This window comes from Dunckerocampus dactyliophorus, chromosome 1, assembly GCF_027744805.1.
Source record: "Dunckerocampus dactyliophorus isolate RoL2022-P2 chromosome 1, RoL_Ddac_1.1, whole genome shotgun sequence".
In the NCBI taxonomy this organism is placed as follows: domain Eukaryota; kingdom Metazoa; phylum Chordata; class Actinopteri; order Syngnathiformes; family Syngnathidae; genus Dunckerocampus; species Dunckerocampus dactyliophorus.
In genome coordinates this window covers 24,923,664-24,946,405 of record NC_072819.1, presented here as the reverse complement: position 1 = coordinate 24,946,405, position 22,742 = coordinate 24,923,664, and the positions used below count along the sequence as shown (strand labels likewise).

The 22,742-nt window shown below is 41.3% G+C and overlaps 1 protein-coding gene across 1 annotated transcript in view; it reads right to left on the bottom strand.

Moving 5' to 3' along the window:
- Positions 1 to 610: 610 nt before the first annotated feature.
- Positions 611 to 22,742, bottom strand: part of epha2b (eph receptor A2 b) — a 38,730-nt gene continuing 16,598 nt past the window's right edge. Inside the window, exons 4-17 of the mRNA XM_054777919.1 lie at positions 17,443 to 17,598; positions 14,600 to 14,959; positions 14,378 to 14,508; positions 13,124 to 13,295; positions 12,940 to 13,039; positions 10,631 to 10,686; positions 10,408 to 10,533; positions 9,641 to 9,826; positions 9,500 to 9,561; positions 8,036 to 8,245; positions 7,716 to 7,865; positions 7,433 to 7,626; positions 5,072 to 5,227; positions 611 to 2,814 (exon numbers count right to left, since the gene is read on the bottom strand). Of these exons, the coding sequence (XP_054633894.1) occupies positions 2,706 to 2,814; positions 5,072 to 5,227; positions 7,433 to 7,626; positions 7,716 to 7,865; positions 8,036 to 8,245; positions 9,500 to 9,561; positions 9,641 to 9,826; positions 10,408 to 10,533; positions 10,631 to 10,686; positions 12,940 to 13,039; positions 13,124 to 13,295; positions 14,378 to 14,508; positions 14,600 to 14,959; positions 17,443 to 17,598 (2,168 nt within the window). The 3' untranslated portion in view covers positions 611 to 2,705. The remainder of the gene's footprint in view (positions 2,815 to 5,071; positions 5,228 to 7,432; positions 7,627 to 7,715; positions 7,866 to 8,035; positions 8,246 to 9,499; positions 9,562 to 9,640; positions 9,827 to 10,407; positions 10,534 to 10,630; positions 10,687 to 12,939; positions 13,040 to 13,123; positions 13,296 to 14,377; positions 14,509 to 14,599; positions 14,960 to 17,442; positions 17,599 to 22,742) is intronic.

The window sequence follows — 22,742 nt, the reverse complement described above, 5'->3', positions numbered from 1 at the left end:
CCTAGCAAGACCGACGAGCTTTTCAGGAGACTAACTAGGTAGATAAGTATCAACGTTCTTTTAGAGCTGCTGGAATAACCTTTTAGTGACAATGCTAGTAAGGCGTGTGCAAGGACTGCAAGCCAGGTTTTAGTCATTGATGACATGGGACTTTCTGCTGTTAGCTGTTGGGTGCTAACTCACTGTTACGAGCAGCATTGATAAAAACTTAGTTTGGTTGAAAACATTCTGATATCCACTCCAGTTTTCTGATGTCGTTCTAGAAGGTTTTCTGTGCTAATTGTAATAACCTCACCAACCATAAACCTCACCGCATGTCATTGTCTCACAGACATCACCAAACATCATTTTTGCATCTGTAGTGAGAAGGGCCATTTAGGCTGAATATGGCAGACACTGTAAATGATGTCAGTATTTTATTTATTTTCAGTGACAATGTTGTGGTATAATGTGGTGTGATTTATCCAGAGTGTAAAAGAACAGAGAAAAGGGGGGAAAAATTCCAGCGCTTCCTTCTGTTTTTCTTCTGTATCACATGGACATGGTTGAATAGAAATGTAAGAAAAAAAACCCTGCATTCTGCAGTTTTCAATAAAGCAGATTTCAGAAGTTGTTTTGATTTGAGTATATTTCTTAAAACAAGACAAGTCATCTTTTACAAATAACACAGCAGCTTAAAAACTAGATAACATGTCACAAAAACTTGTTTCAGCTGACACATGACTCAAAACATGATGTTTTCAAGTCCATTTGACTTAACAAGACGTAACAACATACTCTTTAGATGATGATTTGTCTTATATTAAGTGTGATGAGATATTTTGACTAGAAATTAGAAAAAAATATACTTTGGAGTTTTTCCAGTGCTGCATCATTAAAGAAAAATTGCTGGTGAACCAGCTGCACCAGGAAGACCATGCTGGTGGACCAGGGTCATTATTAAGGCCTTGCTGATGCTGGTCCACCAGCCTAAACCAGCATGGAAATTATGCTGGTCTATGCTGGTGGTCCATGCAGCATGGTCCACCAGCATAGACCACCATAGACCAGCACTGACCAACATGGTCCACCAGCTAAACCAGCACCAAACCAGCACAGACCAGCATAATTTCCATGCTGTTTTTTTCAGCAGGGAAATCACATACAGTATAATCATTAGAAAAAGCAAATAAACAAAAATAAATAAGTCAGTAATTTACATCAATCAAGATTTGCCAAAATTCAGTTTAAGACTTTATTGCTCCACATACAGTATGTAAAGAAAGCAAAATATTCCGCAATAAAAGGGACACATTAGAGCTTTTTCTTTTCTATGTAGAATGACAGAGCGACCTTCAATCATAATCCAGCTCAGTGTTTATCAGGATGAATAAATAAAAAGTAACAAATAAATAGACTATTAAATACAGTTTTTAAAAAAATATAAGGCAAAAATGAAGGTTTTTGCTTTTTGAAAATGGTTTGTTTTTGGAGAGGCAACTAAAAACTTGCTTTGGATAGAACAGAAGTGGAAAATTTACAAATCTGCTGACTAATACTCATATAAAATGTAAATCTAATGACAATACAAAAAAATCCCTTTTCCAAAGCTAGAGCTCCAAAAGAATCATAGATACACTTGGAAAAAAAATGCTGTAAAATTCAAGTAAAGGAAGTTGAACATGAGTAACAACAATTTGCAGTCATCAATTAAGAGCACCGCATAAGCAAACAAACAGGCACTTGTAAGAATGACTTTGAACGTCTGGAAAAAGTGGCACTTCATTGTCAAAGCATACCTTTGCATCCATGTTGCTCAAATCAAGAACATGACCATTTGTGTGCGTGTCGTTTACTAAAATAGACCAGACATTGACATTGCAACCCAAACTATTATTTAGTATGAAATCATCTCCTCATTACATCGTTTTTTTCATGGGTATTTTGCATTCTGGCAAACCTTACTCGCTCCATCTTCATTACCGGCAAGCTAAAAACAGCATCAGATAGAGTGCCTTTTCATTTGCGCCACTTCTTTTTCGCATAACAAGACATTTTTCTATTCCTTATGTCCAAAACCACAATATTTTCAAAGGAAGTGCTACATTAGAAATTCTTTAATCCCAGTGGTTTTGGTAAACTCCTGAATATATACAGAAGTCAATTATTTACAGAGTACCTTATACATATAAGCCTGACAAAATTATAGCTTAGTTTCTGAAATGAGCGATGCTGTTTGGCCAGCTCCAGCTCCTTTCAAGCGCCCCTTGTGACCTCGCGTGTCCTCACTGATTGAACAGGAAGTGGAACGAAGCCAGAGCTAGACTCCTCTATAGCGCTCTCCTCCCACGCTGCCACACCTTCTGTGTTTGCTCAATACTGGGTGCACATTTGCAAAGCCATTCCCACAAGTTTTTTTTTCTTTGAAACTGGAATGCAAAGTCGAGAAAGGCCTGGAAAATGAATTGCATCTATGCAGAGAAAGAAAATCCTAGTTGTACATTGCTTCATCTATTTGTTAATGTTGATGTTGAGTCTGCTGCGAATAGAAAAACTGTACAGTAAGTTCCTTTGTTTGTTTCTTTCAGTCGGCCCCAAAGAGATGTCACAACTCTTTAGGTTGCGTCCATCCACAGCCTCCTGTGCAGCATCACTCCAGCTCAATTAAGAGTCCACAAGGGGCTTTCTGCTTCAGTGCTTGATATGAAGTCCATTTACGATGCTGATCACACTGCAAACACGCTCAGGGTGCTCGTCTGGTCCTTTAGACCCAAAATGCTGTAGGCGATTCTTTTCAAATGGCCAGGAAGCCTGACACCAATGTTCTTAATATCCCTGTTAGAAAGAGACATGAAAGAACATAAGCATTTATTTCCATTAGGTATGGCGCTTGTCATCATTAATAACTGGCAGATTGCATTCATTTTGATGACCAATGTGTTTCATGCATGTGCATGAAACATGAAGAAGCGTACAGTTGGGTTTGACTTTGTGGAACATTTCAAATTGTACACTGTACAAGGTGACAGTTATTGTTAATAACTGGAAAGAGGAACAACGTTAATAATTATAAGACACAAAGATTGCGCACAAGAGTGAGCAAGCAAGTGGACTGTAGGTTTTGACTTTTCAGATTATTTTGAGTCATTCTGTTTACTTCTGTTATGCAACGTGGTGGTTATCATTAATAACTGTTGGGAGAAGTGGCTGCATTAATCATATGATAAAACTACATTGTACGTGCTTGTGTATGAGGCCCTGGTCCAAGTGGTCACACAAATAAAGCAATACATTATAAATAAAACAAATTATTTTCAACATTTCTTTGTCATATAAACATCCTCATTCTGACACAGCTTTTCAAGCTGTCTAATAAAACATTTTGTGACAATAGCATCCATTGATATAAAGTCTCTAGCTTTATGCCTACTTCATCTTCAGTGAATAATTTCATAATTTCCATCCATCTTCTATGCCGCTTATCCTCATTAGGGTCGCGTGTATGCTGGAGCCTATCCCAGCTGACTTTGGATACACCCTGGACTGGTCGCCAGCCAATGGCAGGGCACATATAGACAAACAACCATTCACTCTCACATTCACACCTATGGACAATTTAGAGTCGCCAATTAACCAAATTTTTAGGTTCGGGAAGAACATGCAAACTCCACAGAGAGATGCCCAACGGAGATTCGAACCCAGATCTTCCCGATCTCCTGACTGTGTGGCCAACATGCTAACCACTAATCTACCCTGCGGCCCTCAGTGAATAATTTCACAATTTTAAGTAGAAATAAAGGTAAGTTAACCTGTTAGCTTTTTTTATACAGTCATTCCACAGCAGCGGTATCCACCATCTAAAATGCACACAATCATATATCTTGTATTTAACAGGAGCATCCAGCTTTGTTTAAGGATCTGCTGCAAAAAAGTTGAGTCATAGATCTTCTACATAAGACAATGATCTTACTCCAAGTTTTGTGAACAGGATGGACTAGCCAGAGTTCTTCTTGAACAGGCCGGATTTACACTCTGGCACCACTATTCACGCTCCTGTGCCTTGAAATAATCACTGACTCATCCCAGGCCATTAAACACCCGCTTCCTCTCCATTTATGTCCAACTTGATGATAACAGAAGGCGGGGCAAGGTTCACATTAAAGGACAACACGCAACTTAAAAACACAGCAGCCATCATTACAGCTTTAATTATTTAACAAGGATTCTCCCCGTGTGACCATGAATCACTCGGCTGCTAGTAAATAACTGCTGGTTTCCTCAAGAGTGCTACCAGATGGCGACGACGTGGGGCCACAAAATCACACCATTCATATGACAAACACTTCAAAAGGGTTTGTCATCTGTTTCACAATCCGGCACATCTCCCAAATCACAGCCAGCTAAGATATGTTAGGCATACAGGCGGGGGAAGACGGCTCCTGTGGGTTCCTTTGGGCTGCTTGTGCGGTTGGAAAAAGCTCTGGCCCTCATTATTGTCCCAAACAAGCAGATATTATGTGCTTGACTAAGCCTTTTCTCTAAATGTTTAGGCAATTTCATTCCTTTTAAGAGCTACTACACATCTGAGAAGATAAGACCTTGTGATAAGTTCAAGCGTGCATGCAGGACTTCAATTTCTTCATATCCTCCTTCTTCAAAGAATGTTCTTTCTCTTCACTTCTACAGAAGCCACAAGTGCCAAAAGTGACTTTTTGAGGGTTTGCAAAAGTGCCACTCATGGCAAAGTGTGTGGGTAAAAAGGAGGGATGAGGGAAAGAAGAAGAAGAACTGCTGTGACCTCAATCGGCCGTCATCATTCTATTGCTGCAAATACAAAAAGCCACATCTTTCTTCTTCCTTCTCTTACTTTTTCCATCACAAATATTCGACAAGTTATGACTGAGGCTTGGAGATCACAATGATGCCAACCATTCCGCAGCCTGGTCAAATGAAAATAAAGAAACTACTAGGAGAAAGTCAAGAACAGATGTCCCGCTGGGAGTAAAAACACTCTTGAGCAATGTGATGACTTGAAGAATAATAATAAAATGAAATGAAATATGTGGCGTCAGCAACTCTGCGTCCCACTTACTCGTTCTTCATCTGCAGGACTTGGTCCATGCTGACAATGCCAGCGCAGCTGAAGTTCTCACTGTACTGGCTCATCTTTATGGACTCCAGCCACTCGGACACCGACCTGAAGGGGGAACCGTCTGAGCCGCTGACGCTGGGCAGGCGGATGGCTACGCTGCAGAAAGAGAACAAGAAAAACCCCAGTTATTGCAATGGACAGGCTCGGCCACAACAAAGGCAAGATGACTGGCGGCTTTAATTACAGTGCAGGAAGCCGGTTTGTGTTAAAAAACCAGTTGGAGCAGTCAGGAAAAAAGACACGATTAAGATATGACAATGGTAGCCCTCTTGTCCCTTTCCACCCTTGCCTGCTTTGCTGCTCTCTCACAAAAGAAGACATGCCTTCTTGCACACGTTCACACATAAAAAGAGATTTAAGAGCTTTGGTGTTGCTTTAGAAAGACTTCAGTGAAATTGTTGTTGCCTTAAGGGTAAGAGCTATGTCCTTTTCTAGGGCCAATGCAAAAATAGTGTTTAGTCGGAGTGTCGCAAGATCTCACGAGATGATGATTTTCCATTAAACCATCCATCCATTTTCCGCCGCTTATATGGGTCCGGGTCGCGGGGGCAGCTGTCTCAGTAGGGAAGCCCAGAATTCCCGGTCCCCTGCCACCTCTTCCAGCTCCACCGGGACGACACCAAGGCGTTCCCAGACTAGCTGTGGGACATAATTCCGCCGTGTGTCCTTGGTCTTCCCTGGCTGGGCATGCCCGGAACACCTAACCAGGGAGGCGTCCGGGAGCCAGACTAGACTAGACTAGACGGCCTTCTGGCTCAGCTCGCTCTTCACCACGACAGTCCAGTACAGCGACCGCATTACTGCAGACGCTGTGCCGATCTGCCTATCGACCTCACGCTCCAACCTTCCCTCAGTAGTGAGCAAGACCCCAAGATACTTGAACTCCTCCACCTGGGGCAGGACCTCATTCCCAACCCGGAGGGTGCAAGCCAGCCTTTGTCGACCATGGCCTCGGATTTGGAGGTGCTGAGTCTCATCCCAGAAGCTTCACACTCAGATGCAAACTTCCCCAGTAAACGAAGGTCACAGCTCCATGAAGCCATCAGGACCATATCATCTGCAAATAGCAGAGACGAGATCCTAATGCCTGGACTGGACTCCCTCGGCTTGGCTGCACCTAGAAATTCTGTCCATGAAAATTATGAACAAATTTAGTAACAAAGGGCAGCCGTGGCGGAGGCCAACGTTCACCGGAAACAGGCTTGACTTACTGCTGGCAATGGAAACCAGCACCCCCCACAGGACACCACGAGGGACACAGTCGAATGCCTTTTCAAAGTCCACAAAGCACATGTAGACTGGTTGGGAAAACTCCCATGTACCCTTCTATCCAGAACCCTGGAATAGACTTTCCCAGGGAGGCTGAGGAGTGTGATTCCCCTATAATTGGAACACGCCCTCCGGTCACCCTTCTTGAAAAGGGGGACCACTATCCCCGTCTGCCAATCCAGAGGTACTGTTCCCGACTTCCACGCAATATTGAAGAGACGTGTGAGCGAAGACAGGAAGAGAGTTCACACTGTGTATTGTTTTCAGCACCCTGGCGCATTTGTTCCATAGAACAACGGCATGAATGGAGTGAGCCCTTTTGTCAGTCATACAGTCTCTTTGTCTTGGTTGGTGGAGGTGGGACCGGTAGCACACACAGAGTGCAGACGAGTGTAACGTAGTAGAAATTATATGAGTAGATTACAATATATTGTAATTTATTTTTTAGATTTTCTAATTGTAGATATTTACCATAACCTCCGGCTTTTCACACGCTTTGAACCCTGCAGCTTCACCAAAAAAAGAACTACAGTTCCCATGATGCTCACAGTGCAGATTCAGGAAGTATTGAAGTGGACGCTAATAATACGTTTTGGATTTTTATGCAGTGATTGTGTTTTGATCTGACAAATCTTTAGTAAGTTTGATCAAGTGTAGAATTACTACAGCTTCTGCTTGGCCTGCTGGGACCGCGGCAGCTGCTGTTTTATGTCTCACTTATCCGAGCTAACGAGTGACGCTGGGAACACTGTGTGTAGGTAGGATTGCAAGGTGTATAGTGTTCTTTCTGTGTAACTATCCCATGTTGCAGCGTGGTCTCCTGCAGTTTATACACAAGTGCGGCCTATATATGTACAACATTTTTTTTCTCTTTAAATAAATTTTCAGGTGCGCTCAATAGTCTGGAATTTACTGTACTCTAGTTCTGTTAATAAGTTTTAATTATTGTGTTTACTGACACCTCTATAAAAACTACTGGAAAAATACAGTGTTTATTCTCAGCCCTTGCATGAATATTTAAATAACCGTTACCGTGGGTCAAAGTCTGCAATGGCTTTCAGGGACTCTGGACTACGCAGCAGTTTGTCCAGCAGGCTGACAATGTCCCCAAAACGTGGTCTTTTGGAGCGGTCCTGCAGCCAGCACTGAAGCATTAGCTGGTAAACAGCCGAGGGACAGTCCATAGGCGCCGGCAGCCTGAAAGCCTCGTTGATAGCCTTCATCACCTGCAAACAATTTAGAACGGAGCTTTGCTGATGACGGTTGTAAAAAATGAGCCAGCAACCTAAAACCATGCACTTCAACTAAATCTCACCTCGTGATTACTCATGTCCCAGTAAGGCCTTTCGCCAAAAGCCATGACCTCCCACATGACAATGCCAAAACTCCACACGTCGCTGGCTGAGGTGAACTTCCTGTATGCAATTGCCTCTGGAGCTGTCCAACGAATGGGGATCTTTCCCCCCTGTTGAACAAAAATGATGTCAGGGCTCTCAAGTTCTTCCCCAAATTCTTTCCACACAGTGGAAAGCATGCCCTTGACCAAAGTATCTTGGTAAGAGAAATAATTAAGATTAGATGGAGGCTAACGAATCAAGCCTAACTTAATTGATTAGGTAAGACACATCTACTCACACTTGTGGTATAGGTCCCCTCAGGATCATCCTCCAGCACTCTCGACAAGCCAAAGTCTGACACTTTACACTCCAGATTGGTGTTGACCAGGATGTTACGAGCGGCCAAGTCACGGTGGACGTAGCTCATATCAGAGAGGTACTTCATGCCTGCAGCAATGCCACGCAGCATGCCCACCAACTGGAAGGAGGAAATCTCACCATCGCGGTCCTGGTAGCAGGAAAACACACAACTTTTACAAAAGTTTTACAAAATCCACTAACGATCTAATCCACTAATGATCTAATTGTTCAGTAAAACCTTACCGTAATACTGTATATCTGTCTGAAATCATTGATATTTGCAACAGTTCAGTATTTTGCCTTTTTGACCCCTTAGGGCAACCGTACTTTAAGTGTATCTTCAGCAGAAGTAAGTCAGTAGTAGTAGAGTTGGAACAAGGCACCATTGTCACCATTATGTCTGTCCATTTACATTTACATGGATGCTTGACTGACCAAGATCTGCCACCGCATCATGGCTGCTTCTCTCTCATCCTCAAGAGGCCTATACCAGCTGACTTTGGGCGAGAGGCGCGGTGCACCCTGGACTGATCCCCAGCCAATCACAGGGCACATATAGACAAACAATCATTAACTCTCACATTCATTCTTATGGACAATTTAGATTCGCCAATTAACCTAGCATGCATGTTTTTGGAATGTGGAAGGAAACCGGCGTACCCGGAGAAAAGCCGAGTCGTAACAGAGGCGGGACAGCTTCTTTGTGTGTAAATCGGGACGGGGTGTCAACCTGAGACACACTTTTTGGGAGACTGTTGTGTTGGAAACTATTGTCTATGTCCATATGTCATACCAGACTGTCACACATCTAATTATTTGATGCCCTGTTGCTGTGTGAAAATGGACACAGTTAGGGCGATGTCCATCTTTACTGGATTATGTATAAAAGCAAAGATTAAAAATTGCCAGATCTACACTTGTGGCTCTATTGCAACAATTTAGTAGGATTTATGTGTGAAAGGCTATTGTTTCAAGGCATACTCGCACTGGGACACATATATTAAGCAGTTCCCATCCCCTCCCGTCTCCTCTGACCCACACTCACACTGCTGTATAACATTTGGGATTTGGCCTGTGTGTGATGTACCATCAGTTCATAACACAACAATGCATTGCTGCACCTTTTCTGATTTTGTGGATTATAGCAAATCGTTCTGTTAATTTCTCCTGTGTAAGGTGGTGGTTGTCATTAATAATTTACGTCATTATATGACACACCTACATTGTGGGTGTGAATGTTCTTATGCATGAGCAAATGTATAGTGAAGCTATCATCAGTAGTAATCAATAGTAATAACTCGCTAAAAGAGAAAAATATTCAAATAAGACAGCTTTTGCTGGTCCAAAATCAAATATTTATACAAAGAATTCCATTAGAATAAATGTGAAGTGGTGGACTTACCCTGAGGTACCTGTCCAGTGCGCCATTCTCCATGTATTCTGTCACAATCATGGCATGTTTGACTGCATAGAAACAGATAAAAAGATCAAAACTATGTCTCAAAATAGGTCGGTAAAAAGAATATGCCTAAGATGTCCTTACATTTGGTGACCACTCCCTCCAAGTGAATGATGTTCTGATGGGAGAACTGCCCCATGATAGAGGCCTCGCTCAGAAAGTCCTGCCTCTGTTTCTCAGAGTAGCCTGGCTTTAGTGTCTTGATAGCAACTGCTACCTCCTTCCTGCCAGGCACCTTCAGAATACCACGGTACACCTCACCAAACTCTCCTGAAAGACACACATTGGACACTTTAGAAAAGAAATTGTGATAAGACAAATGTGTCTTAAGGACTATTGAGTTCCAGCCTGTGGGGGACGGGAAAAAAAGTATATGTAAAAGTGTATGGCTGTTTCGCTGGAGGCTCTCCCGAAGAGGTGTATTCAAGGTTGTGTGTTGAGAAAGCACTCGTTTAAGTGGAGAATGGCGTGTGGTGTGGGAGTATGGGAATCAGCTGTCACATGAGGAGAAAGAGTGGGGAGGGGGTATGGAAGTGGGAACTGAGGTCGTGGGGGTGTATGTTGGGACAAAAAAACAATGGGTTCAAAGGGTAAAAGGAGGACCCACTTGAATCAACATCTCATGTTTTGATGATTTGGGAAGGGCTGATGTATCAGTTGCAACATAACAAAATGTCCTGACTTGTTGAGCAAGGACTTCAGCCAGGTAGATGTTAATCTCGGTGAACTAAGCCACTGTCACTCAACAGATTAAGCTGCGGAAAATGTGCAATATAAACAGCCCAATCAGGGATTGAGGCATCTCTCAGCATGCTCCAAAAGATGCTCATCTCAGGAGGCACGTCACTCACCAGCTCCAATGACTTTCTGCTTGGTTACGTGGTTGGGGTGGATTTCGGTGGCAAACTTAAGAACAGCTGTGTTGGGGTCCTCGTATGTGTGGGGGTCCACGTAGGTCTTCAGGGGCTTCAGTTGCTCTAAGAAATGAAAAAATTGTTAGACACTCATTCGTTAATCATGAATGACATGAGGAAAAAAGAAAAAAGAGAGATGAGAGGCTTTTGTTTTGTTTACCTGGGCTGGAGAAGTACGTGTCCTCTGGTCCTTGTCTGGTGTGAGAGTTTCTTTTCCTGAATAAAAAAAAAAAAAAAAACTTTCAAAGAACTGTTTTTATTTACCAGCAAAGAGGTCAAAATTATTGAACAAAACTTAATTTGTACATCGGTAATCTTTTAGCTGGAAAACCCCCCCATAAATATTCATTTAAAAAGATGCATTATTATCAAAATTATTTACATTTTGACAGAAAGGTTAATGTCCAAAATTAATCACATTATTTCTCTATACATGCGTATCGAATGTTTAGAATTTTTAGTTAAAAAAATGTTCTCTATCAAAATGTTCTATGTAAATGTTATATATATATATATATATATATATATATATATATGACGAGAAAATTATATACAGTATATACAGTATAATGTTGAACGACCAATAATAACACAAAGCATATATAGTATTATATATATATATATATATATATATATTTCAACATTTCAGCTTTTTCTCATTGTGCTTTTTGCTGTATTTTTAGCATTTTTGCTGTTTTTTAAATGTTATTTTGTTTCTGCAGTGATGCAAAGACAAATGAGCCATGGGCCGCAGATGGCCCCGAGCCGCACTTTGGGCCCCCCTACAATCCTACTTTTGTGGCTCTTTGTCATGGTTGGGCTTGTGGTGTCGGCTTCATGAGCAAACTACAACTCTTAGTTGGCTTGTTGGCTCTGTGTAGTGGGTGAGCGATGCAGATTGAGGAGAGATGGGGTGGTCAAAGCGCTCAACAGTCAGCCCTTAAAAGATTTTTTTGGAGGTCTGTGGAGTTATACAGTATTTGTGCATTAACTTTGAGGTAGCAAAGGCAGATTTTGAGCCCTGTTAACGTGCAATAACTGTTGTATGTGCAGGAACATCACTGTATGCGCTCTGTCACTCCCTCCCTCTCTCGCTCGACCTTTTTGCTAACGTTGGGGGCGAGTCAGTGTATGAGGCGATCGACGAGTTGGCAACCCCTGTTCTACAGGTTACCGGTATGCTGGAATGTTGCAAAAGTTTGCCTCAAATTTGGCCAGTATGTTCAAAGATATTCTTCCAAATGTTAAAAAAATTAATAAAAAAAGGAAATGGTGAATATTTTTGCCACTTTCGTGTGTCATTTCCAGCTTACGGTTACACGTTCAACAAATAAAATGCACTCTAACTCCAAATTAATGAACAATTGATAAATAAGAATACCTTTTGGCTTAACTGTATACAACTATGTTTCCATCACGTTTGTACTTGTTAGCAGGACTACGCAATACCAAACAAAGCGAATGGCAGGTATTGATGAATGTGCAATATGGTGCACATCCAGCCTTGGCAGAAGTATCCACAGGCATCCAATTAGTAGGATTACACAAAAACAGTGATTTCTGCAAGACATCGGGTTGTTGGGGTTTAAGGTGAACATGTATTTTGGCTGCTCGTTTATAGCCATTGAAAATCCAAACTTTTCCAACTGGGTTTCAAAGAGGATGTGCAAATGCATCTTAAGTGTTCAGTTTTGGCATGCATGAGTACTGTACATCACAGTCCCAACAGTAATGACGGACTACAGTGCTACAGTGTTTGTGCTTCTATTTACTGCATAATAATTAATAATTATTATTAATTTTTTTTTTTTTTTTACAATTTCCATCATTTTTCAGGGAATGTATGAATGTGTACAAATGGATGCAAATCCAAATGAGGATTGGCCTTGGTGGAGGTCCAGAGTGCCATTCTACTTCCTAGGGCCCGCTTTAATATCAATAGCAAGTAGCAACCTTTGTGGTGAATGTACAAGAAGCTCTCAAAAGGATCCCAACACTATTCAGAGAGAAGCGTCCTTTTGATAAATGCTGAAGATGGGCTATGTTTGTTAAGGCATTTTTAAAACTACAAGAATGACAAGCAGGCAGGAGGGAAGTGGCAAGACAGGCTTGAGGTTGCTACGCTAAAGGAGCAGGTCAACTTTATACTAAAGCCTGAAACACTGTGAAGCATTTAGTAGCTAGAGGCCTACCCCTCTTGTCACCAACAATGTGCCACTCTGTACCAATTTCCTTTTAAAGGCCTCCCCAGAAAACAAGAAAATGAACAATGGCTACTGAACGCAAATTCTTCCCTTGGAGTTTGGGACACATTGAGATCCAGATAAATGAAAGAGAAAGCTGTCAAAAGGAAAACAGAAAGGAAGAGGTGAGACAGACGGAATGTAAAAGGTGATGTGGAGGCCCAGCAAAGGAAGAGAGGAAGAATTAGAGAGGAAGCCAGGGCAGGAAGGTGGTGTGCTTACTGACCGTCTGCGGAGGAAAAGGACTAGAACCAGTATGAACAACACAGCTGCGCCTAAGACTGGCACGCCGAAAACCAGTGCAGGATTGGTCTGAGTCAGAGGTTCTGGAAAAGTAAAGAAGCAATTTTAAAGCTGCACAGCTCTGAAATATTTAAGTGGCCTCAGTGGTTCTCCTCTGCTCAGTATACCTGCAGACGACGTTTCAAACTCTTCCTCCACACTGGAGCCTCCAGGGGTGCCGTCACTGCTGAGGGCCTGGACCCGGAACAGGTAGGCAGTGCCAGGGGCCAGATCATTGATCTCCACTGAGCTCTTCTCCAGGATCAGCACGGTGTAGGTAGTCACATCCAGATTGTCATCCTAGCAGAGAAGAGAGCATTGGAAGCATGCTTTATTACAATATTTGTGTTTTTAGAAGAAGCTTTAAACACATGCAACAAAGATATAAAAGTATTTTTTTTCCCCAAGTAAATTGAATGCTAACAAAAGTCCTATTTCTCTCCAATGTGTTGAAAATCTGTATTTGTGAGCTATATACAATAGTAATAGATATTTACAAAATAGTATGTATTATAAATTTATATATACTGTATATAGTAATACAAAAGTCCATTCTAGCAATAAATAGCGGACAAGTTGTGTTATCGTTGAAAATATTTGACAGTTTCCACGATGACATGAATTATCAGGAATTAATTGGAAGATTATTCAGTAAAGCTTTTATTTCTTGAAGGCATTGTAGTTTAAAATGTTGAAAAATGTCTTGCAAAATATGTGCTTTGCAATAAGAAGTACATTTGTGCAGCACTTTGTTGTTTAATGAAAAAACCCAATGTTATTCCTAAAAATATTTATTTATTCCTATTTTCATACGAATTCAATCAAAAACGTAACACGTATTGCGATAGTTTACATACTTGTCTGCTTATGGCAATAAACAATTGTCATTCCTTCATTTTTATGTTTGTATATGATGTGCAGTTTGTATAGATGGACAGTTAATTCATTCAATTTCAGCTAAATTTCCCATAGAAAGCTATGGAAGATTCCCAGATTTGTTCTGTCTCTTTGAAATTTGAGAACAATGAAAAGTCACTCAAAAATGTACAGGTTTACTTAAAGAAACACCTTTATTAAGCCCTGAACTGATGTTTGACTTATGGCATTTTTAAAGGGGTTGACACCTTTTCATGCTACTTTAAAATGTCCTATGTGACTTAGTTACTTCCTAATAAAGGTATTTCTTCAAGAGTCACTGCACAAATTAAAATGGCCTACTATTGAGAGCAGTAAAAGGTACTACTTCTGTGCAATAAAACAAATGTTTTTTTACTCAACATATTGATTACCCTTATCTATTGTATCCATCATTACCTTCAATTCATGTAAATTATGACCAAATGCATTGCAGCCCTGCTATTCTAATGTGAAAATAAAAGCACCTTTTTGCGATAGGTAAGTTCATAGCGGACTGGCCGAGGTTGAAAGCGTGGTCGGCGTGACACATCCCAAGAAATGGACAGTCTGGTGGCGGTTTTCTCAACAAGTCGCATGGAGGTAATCTTTGGAGGATCTAAGAATACAGAGTCAATATTTATTCAATGCTTTTTATATTCAATATTCTAGTCAATATTTTGATTAGAGATGCTCTACAGATGAGTCACCTGTGTAGTGCAAAGATGTAGTCAGAGCACTAGTGGACGGCGGCCTGTTCACCCGTGGTGATGCCTGACTGGCAAACACAGACACGCCGCTGTGAGTCTCCACGGTGAAGGTGTAGTTCAGATGAGCATCCAGTTCGCTCACCGACACCTTAGTGTCTGTCAGGCCCGCACTCGATGGCTCGTAATGGATCTTGTCGCCACAGGGCTGACACGCAGAACCCTCGCAGCGCTGGCATTCCACGCTGTAGGTGATGTCCGTACGACCTCCCGTGTCCTCTGGGGGGCTCCACGAGAGGAGGATTCTTCCAGCGGATAGTTGAGTGGTGGTTGCCGCCAGGTCTCTGGGAGCTGAGGGGAGACCTGATGGGTGAAAATGTGGAAAATATTAGACGCAAACTTGGGAGAGGGGAAAAAGCCACAGGAGACGGACTTTCACTGACAGCATTGTATGAAAGTTATTTTCTTCTGGGATATGACTTCTGTAGGGTGCATGACATGATATTAGAAGTTATCTAGGGCAGTGGTTTTCAAAGTGTGGCAAAGTGAGCCTCCCCTCAGAGGATATATTACTGCTGGGACCTCTCCTACAAATCAGAAAAACAGATTTTCTGGAACATATTTTGTAGACTTTTCTGCTCACCCCGTATTCTACTTAACAAACTAGTTTAGTTTTAGTTTTGTTTGGTTTATTTCAAACATACATACAATGTTACATTGGAATACATCACATGTTCACAATTCACTGCTCACCATGTCCAAAAAGGAGGAGGAACAAATCACTAATTTAGTTACAGATTTGAACTAAAGAACTAAGAACTAAAAATCAGTCCTTTTTAATTTAACTAAAGTTAGCTTAGCAGGTTTAAAAAACTATTTTTCTTCACTTTTCTCAAGCTGCTGTGCCTACACTGAAGTCCTCTGGCACCTCACACTTTGAAAACCTGTCACGGAAGGTATGGAGGAGTTCCCAAGCTAATACTGTACGTTACTGTTGAAAGTAGGCAAGCATTTATAGAGCACAATTTGTACACTAGGTAATTCAAAGTGCTTTACACAAAGGAAGGGTAATCACTTCATAAAGTAATTCCAGAAAACATAAAATCACTCTAAAATCATTACATAAAATTCCATAAAATCATTCCACAAAACAAGGTATTATAGTAGAGTAGCACAATTATAGACAAAAGTGTTGGGACACACCTCTTAATTAATGAATTAATCAATCGGGCATTGGACTTGACCCCTGAATCTTTTTCATCTTAGCAGTAGTATGTGTCCAACCTTGTGGAAGTAGTTTGAAGAAGGCCCTTTTCTGTTGCAGCACAAAGCAAAGTCCATAAAAGCATACTTGGATGAGTTTGGTGTTTGGTGTGGAAAAACCCTGAAAGCCCTGACCTTTAACTCCGACACCTATTGGATCAGCTAAAACAGAGGTGGTCTCAGGTTCAAATCAATGACCCCTGACCTCCCTAATTCCCATAGACACACTCCAACATGAAAAAAAGACAAAAAACATGAACCAACTCCTTATTTTCTTTCATTTTTACTTAAATGGCCATGTGTTCCAATAGGTTTGCCCATATAATAATTCATAGAACTCATTCATTTATTATTATTTAATAAGTGATTATTTGTTATGTATTGTGCATTTATTTAGACATCAAACAATGCTTGTGTCATTGTTTACTCCTGTAATATTTTATTACTGAAAAAGCAATTCTTTATTTTTAATTTCCTATTATAAAAGTGTAATATGTGAATATGTTAAAGCACAGGAAGTGAACAGACTATCAGTAATTGCTGTGACTTGGAGAAGGGGGAGAATTAAATAAGCGCTACTTCTTCCCACTGATTTTTGGACATGTTGAACTGTGCTACCATATGATTTTCCTCAGTGTGACTTTGTCGCTAATAAACTATACCGTTAGATTGTTGGTGTTTACAGAAAACCCCCACACACAGACTGATTCACACCACCCACTGGAACACAAGCTGGGCGTTATCAGAACTGTACAACACAGAGCTGATAATGTTCCCACCAGTCCACAGGCCAAAGAGAAAGAGCATAAGCACCTGAAGGATGCCCTCAAAACCTGAGGTTACCCCTGCTGGCCGTTTGTGAAAAGTGCATCTCGTTACAGAAAGAACAAAACCAGGTGGATAAGGAAGAAAAGAGTAGTAGACGCAACAACATTGTCATTCCGTCTGTCTCAGGCCTATCTGAGAAACTGAGAAAACATTTTTAACAAACACAACATACCAGTACACTTCAAACCTGCTAACACTTTTGAGACAGGTTGGTACACCCCAAAGACTGGACACTCCATACCCAGAAGAACAATCTGGTGTATGCGGTCCAGTGCAGTGAGGAATGCGATTGATTGAATGCCCTGAAAATATGACCTAGATGAATGAGAATATTCACAGGCATATACCATTACTATTACTACAATGCAGAGCTCAAAGTTCATGTAAAAATGACTACACTCTACACCAGGGGTGTCTAAAGTGTGGGCCGGGGCCTTTTTCGGCCGGCAGCTCATTTTTATTGGCCCTCAGCATGTTGCAAAAATAAAATGAATTAATTTTTTATGAGATGTATTATTATATATTACAGTCATTTGTTTGTCATCCACAACACAAGGCTAGGTGTGGATGTTTTGGTCAGATAGTTTTACCATATACTGACCTACAGTGGATTGGTTTTAGCTGCCTTAATACACAAAATGTATCAAAGTGCCCCCCCCCCCCCCCCCCCTCCCCCTCCCATCAATTTTTCTGGAAAAACTTTGGACATTCCTGCTCTACACTCCTAAATTTTAGAGATGAAGGTGTGTCATCACCTGAGCAAGGTCCGGTGGAGGGGTCACTAGGGGCCCGATAGAAGCCATTCTTACATGGACAGAACAAAGCCCCCGAACCCAGCCTCTGGGTGTTGTCAGGACACGGTTGACACTTATCACCGGATGCTTCTGCTTTGAAGAAGCCGGGCTGGCATTCTGTAGAAGAAAAAGAAAAAAATTACATGAGCAGATGAATGAGGACGTGTGTGACTTGAGGCAAACGTCACATGTGACACGGAACCCAGCCAGTTCCTCCACATCACTGAATCCTCTTTAAAGAGATTGCTCGTGCCTTGAACTTTTTACCTTGTATGTGCAAGCCAGCAAGGTTGAGTGGGCATGTTATTAAGCAAAGGCCGCAAGGTCACATTTAGACAAGTGACAGCGATATGAGAGGGAAAACAGAGGCTCTGCACAGTGTTGACACAAGTCATTAAAACTCCTATCCATCGCTGCAACACTGCTCACATGAAGCCAACCCTGAGAAAAAAAAATGCAGACTCCCCGACGAGCCGACGCTCTGTCTCTTTGCTTTTTTCACACACCAAAACGCTCCTGCTGCTGCTGCTGTCGTCTCTCTCATAACAAACACAACCAGTCATCCCACATTCCAGGCTCTAAGGCAGCCTTCACTGCTTTAAAGGAGAATTAACACAAACAAAAGGCACAGCTACAGTCTGACGATCCTAAGAGCTACAAGAAAGTTTCATTAATGCTAAACTAAAATACTGAATCTGAGTCCCATGCAACTTGGTCAGCTTTCACAGATTCTAGCAAAGCATGCATGCAAAATTACTTTAAAATTCGAGAATAAAAGCATAATGATCAAAATTATCCATGTTTACCCTTTAGGTTTTTTTTTTCAGTTTTGACATGGCTATTTCAAAAGGCTGTAGCTGAAAATGGTTAGCGATAAAAGCAAACTATAAATTTGAAAAATTATCATTATGACCCAAAGTTTGTGACTGGAGTAAATTTACTCATCTAATTTGCATATCATGACATTACCAGGCTCATAATTTGTCAAATCCCTGTCTCCACGATACCCGCTCATCAACAAGCACATCCAAATGTCTGATCCACTTGTGATAGTCTTCCTCATCTCTCAAGCAAACCGAGCCATCATCATCATTGTCATTATACAGCATTATACATCTATCCATCCATCCATCCATCCATCCATCCATCCATCCATCCATTGCCACTCCGAACACAGTTTGGCAAAACATCAGCTCAAGTATGCTGTGTGTGGACTGTCATGGGCTGTCATATCCGCCATCTAAATGGCCATGGACAGTGACTCGCGATAATCGCCCTGTCGCACAGGTTCCTTTGAAAATGAATGGACTAAAGGCAACGTCGCCTCCTGTGTGTGGCGTGTCATTACGCAATCCGTACCGGAAACGCGATCAGTTCTGCGCATGCGCAAGACCTACGTCACTTCCTCCTTTTGCAAATTTTTCCGACAGCGCTTCTGACACGTCATGTGCTGTGGTAGTTATTATTTTTTAAATGCCTCAACATTTAAAAAAAATAACCATACTTCATATCTGTAATATGTTGGGGGGGGTTATTTTATTAGTGACTCTTATTAAAAGACTTTGTTAGCATGCAGATGTTTCTATGGTCTTCATTGACCAAGACTGAACTATGCAAAAACTGACACAATGCACGCAGCGCAGACGTAAACGTCATATCCGGTTACGTATAATGAAAAATACAATTTAAAAAAACACATAAAATGCAGTGATATTTGGATATAAACAACAATATGCACAGTGCAATGATGGATTAATCTAGAGGATTCAGCTAGAGTTTTTGTCAGTATTTTTTTCAAAAAAACGTAAAATAATTGATTGAATCAAGAAAATAACATAATATAATTTATCCTCTTGCACCATGGATATGATATATGAATAAAAAAAGGTTGATTATGTTGTAATTTCTCAAATCTGAATCATGTTTTGGGGGGGACATACATTGCATATGCGTAGTAGAAATCTTGGTGCCTTGACACTGTAGCTGCCGTAAAATAGATCGTAGGCGTAGATTTCACATGCGTAGTAGTACAAATCGGCTGGCTCAACACATGACTGCCGAAAAACAGGTGGACTGGATGTAGATATGTTCTGCACATGCGTACAACCGATTGCATTTCCAGTACGGATTACGTAATGACATGCCGCACATAACTCTTAATGCAGAAATCCAATTAGCTGCATTTACGTATGCTCGGACATCCCAGAAAATACATTTAAAACATGTGAATTAAATTATAACGAAATGATGTCTTTGAACTCAACTCCGCATTGCTCACAATAACAAGGTTAAACTGTGATTCAAGTGTTCTGCTACTTTTAAAGAAACTTGTGTTAGGTAAATAGATTTTCAAACATGTGTGCTATCTTTTAGCTTGATTTAACTTTTAGTCCATTTGGAGCTGTTAATACATACACATATACAGTATATAATCCTGTCCCGTCATTTATCTTTCTTTAATAAAATACAGTAAAAAATTGGCATATTTCAAACACAGTTGAAAATGGTGATTAATCATGATTACTTAATTTGAAAACTGTGATTAATCTGATTAAAAATTTTAATCATTTGACAGCCCTAATATACCCCAAAACAACTTGCATGTAAAGCGGCATCGTATTGAGTACAGTATAGTATGGAGTCTTAGCTAACTTAGTCTTAGCAACAAATTGTTGAAATACCTACTTATCTATGCCAAAAAAGCACAAAACCCCCAAGAATATAAATAATGAATCAAATAAATAGAAACAATATATTTAAAATATGTGTATAACATACAAGTAATGTGGCGGCAAATGAAGGCCACTCAACATTCTAGCACATTTTTCCCGTCTTGCACCACATGCATGCTTTTGAAACTGTATCGCCTAGATAATGTGACACTTGATTTCACACGTCCAGCTGGGTGGACAGACATGCAGGTAGCGCCACCCCGCTGTGCGTCGCCATGCTGAAATATGAACTTAATACGGTGTGAAATTTCCCCGAGGGTGTGCCATAAAAGAGAGTGAAAACGAGAGGGCCCTCCTTTGGCGTTGTGCTGCGAGCATTACAGTGGAGGCGGCGGCTGCTGCTCATGGCCTCACACCATGGCACATTCACACAAACACATACTTTTGTATGTTCACGTATGCACTAGTGCCTGCGTGCATGCAGGCGAACACGCGTACATACATGTAGGCAAAGCACAGCCGTGGGCACATGGGGTAAATCTAACTTCAGAGGGCGGATTATGTCTGCTGCCTGTCACCTGTTCAACTCAATTCTGCTGTATTTATATATACATGCATTTAACACACTCTCCGTCCTGTGCCACTCGCAGAATTTAAATAGCTTCTGACAGATGGTATAAGACTGTGTACTGCAGGAACAACGTGAAGGCCTGACCAGAGATCAGTGGAATGAAAATGGAGCCAATGTTACACAGTAAATATCGCATAGACTGAAAATTTGTCTATGGCTGCTTTTTCAGTGTGCTTCAGTTGAGTGAAATTCATATGGAAGCCACAAATCACCACACATACAGCAAAGAGAGCCGTGCCGCTACTTCTGCTCCATTTAAGCCCTATCAGAGGGATTTACTCTATTGACCGTGAGTTGCTGTTTGACTTGACGGATAGCAGAGGAACCCACTGTGAAGCGGTGTGTACATTAACTTAAGTGCAGATCAACAATGGCAAAAAGAAAAGTCATTTGCATGAAAAAGAATATGCCGGAGCTTGCATGTCACTCAAACCTTCCATCAGGACAGGAGCTCCTCTCTACCTCAGCCAGCTGTTTCATTATAGGAGCCATTACTACTTATTAACAAGAGAGGTGGCATGGCGAGGGGCAGAAGGTTCAGGAGACTCGATCCTGCTGAGGACTGAGCAGAAAAGAGCAGAGCCGACTCTGAGAAGGGTAAACAGCTGCTGCCCTGAACCCACATTCATAGCCCTACCTCTCCTCACTCGTAATCCCCAAATTCCTTCCTCCCCTCTACAAAAAAAGAGGGGTCTCCCAGCTAACCCATTATAACATTACTATTGACCACTGAGCAGCCGGCAAAGAGAATGCCACACCATTCAAGTGGTAGAGGAAAAAACACACACACACACACACACAAAGCCTTGCAGATGGGAGGAGCTCAAATGCCACATGGCAAGTGAAAAGAGGCAGGCTGGCCTCTCCGTGGCACTCCAGCACTGACTGCAATGCATCGTGGAAATGATGGTCTTACCGCTACTCCGCATGGAGGATCAAGATGAATTCCAGTGAAAGTCACCCAACAGGAGGTTAATGCCAAAACAACCCGCACTGCTCCAAACCTCAACAATAAAGCAAACAGACTTTATGTGACTTTTAGAAGAAGAAGCCACTGTCGACAAGATTCAGTTGGTTCTCTACTACGTGTAGGCGTAGAGTCTGGCACTGTGTGTGGATTGGCATGACACAGTATACTACATAAAACCTTTAATTGCAAATGATGTAGCACCACGTATTGCTTCCTCAGCAAGGCATCTGTTATCTTGGAGGTGTGTTTGGGCTCATTGTCATGTTGGAAAGTCATCGTGCGCTGCTTCAGAATGTCACAGAACATGTTCGAAGTCATTGTTTTTCTCAATGAACTGCAACTCCCCAGTGCCGATAGTACTCATGCAACCCCCAGACCGTGATGCTAATATCATCATGCTCTAGGCAAGACACAATTATCTTGCTTTTGACTTGTTTTGCTGGCTATTTAGACAATAATGGTTGTGTGTTGAGTGAGTTATACAAGTACAGTCAAACTTGTCTATAGCGGCCACTAGAGGGAGTCTGCAAAAGTGGCTGCTATAGACAGGTGGCCTCTATAGACAGGTTAGCGTCCAGTTTGAATGTTGACCAGTAGAGGAAAAAAAAGAAAAAAAAAGGGAAAATAATAATAATAATAATGTTGACCAGTAGAGGGCACTGCGGACTGCTGATAAAAGTTGTACAGCACTACTAGGCTTGTTATTATCATGGTTCATGGTTTTAATCCTGAACATGCATGAGTCAAACAGTAGCACATCACATAGTACAATTCACAATTTTGCATGTCCAAAAAGGAGTAGGAAGAAGCGAAGCTTATTTAATCCTACCCCTCATCAGTTTCACATCAGTTGCAATACATTTATTCACCTCTTGTTCTTCCAAGTGTACTTTGTAGGTCTACATGACAATGTAGTGCAATCATAGCCAAGGTTTTTACTTACTAAAAGGAAGCTAGAGGCTTAATAATAACTGATAACTGATAAAAT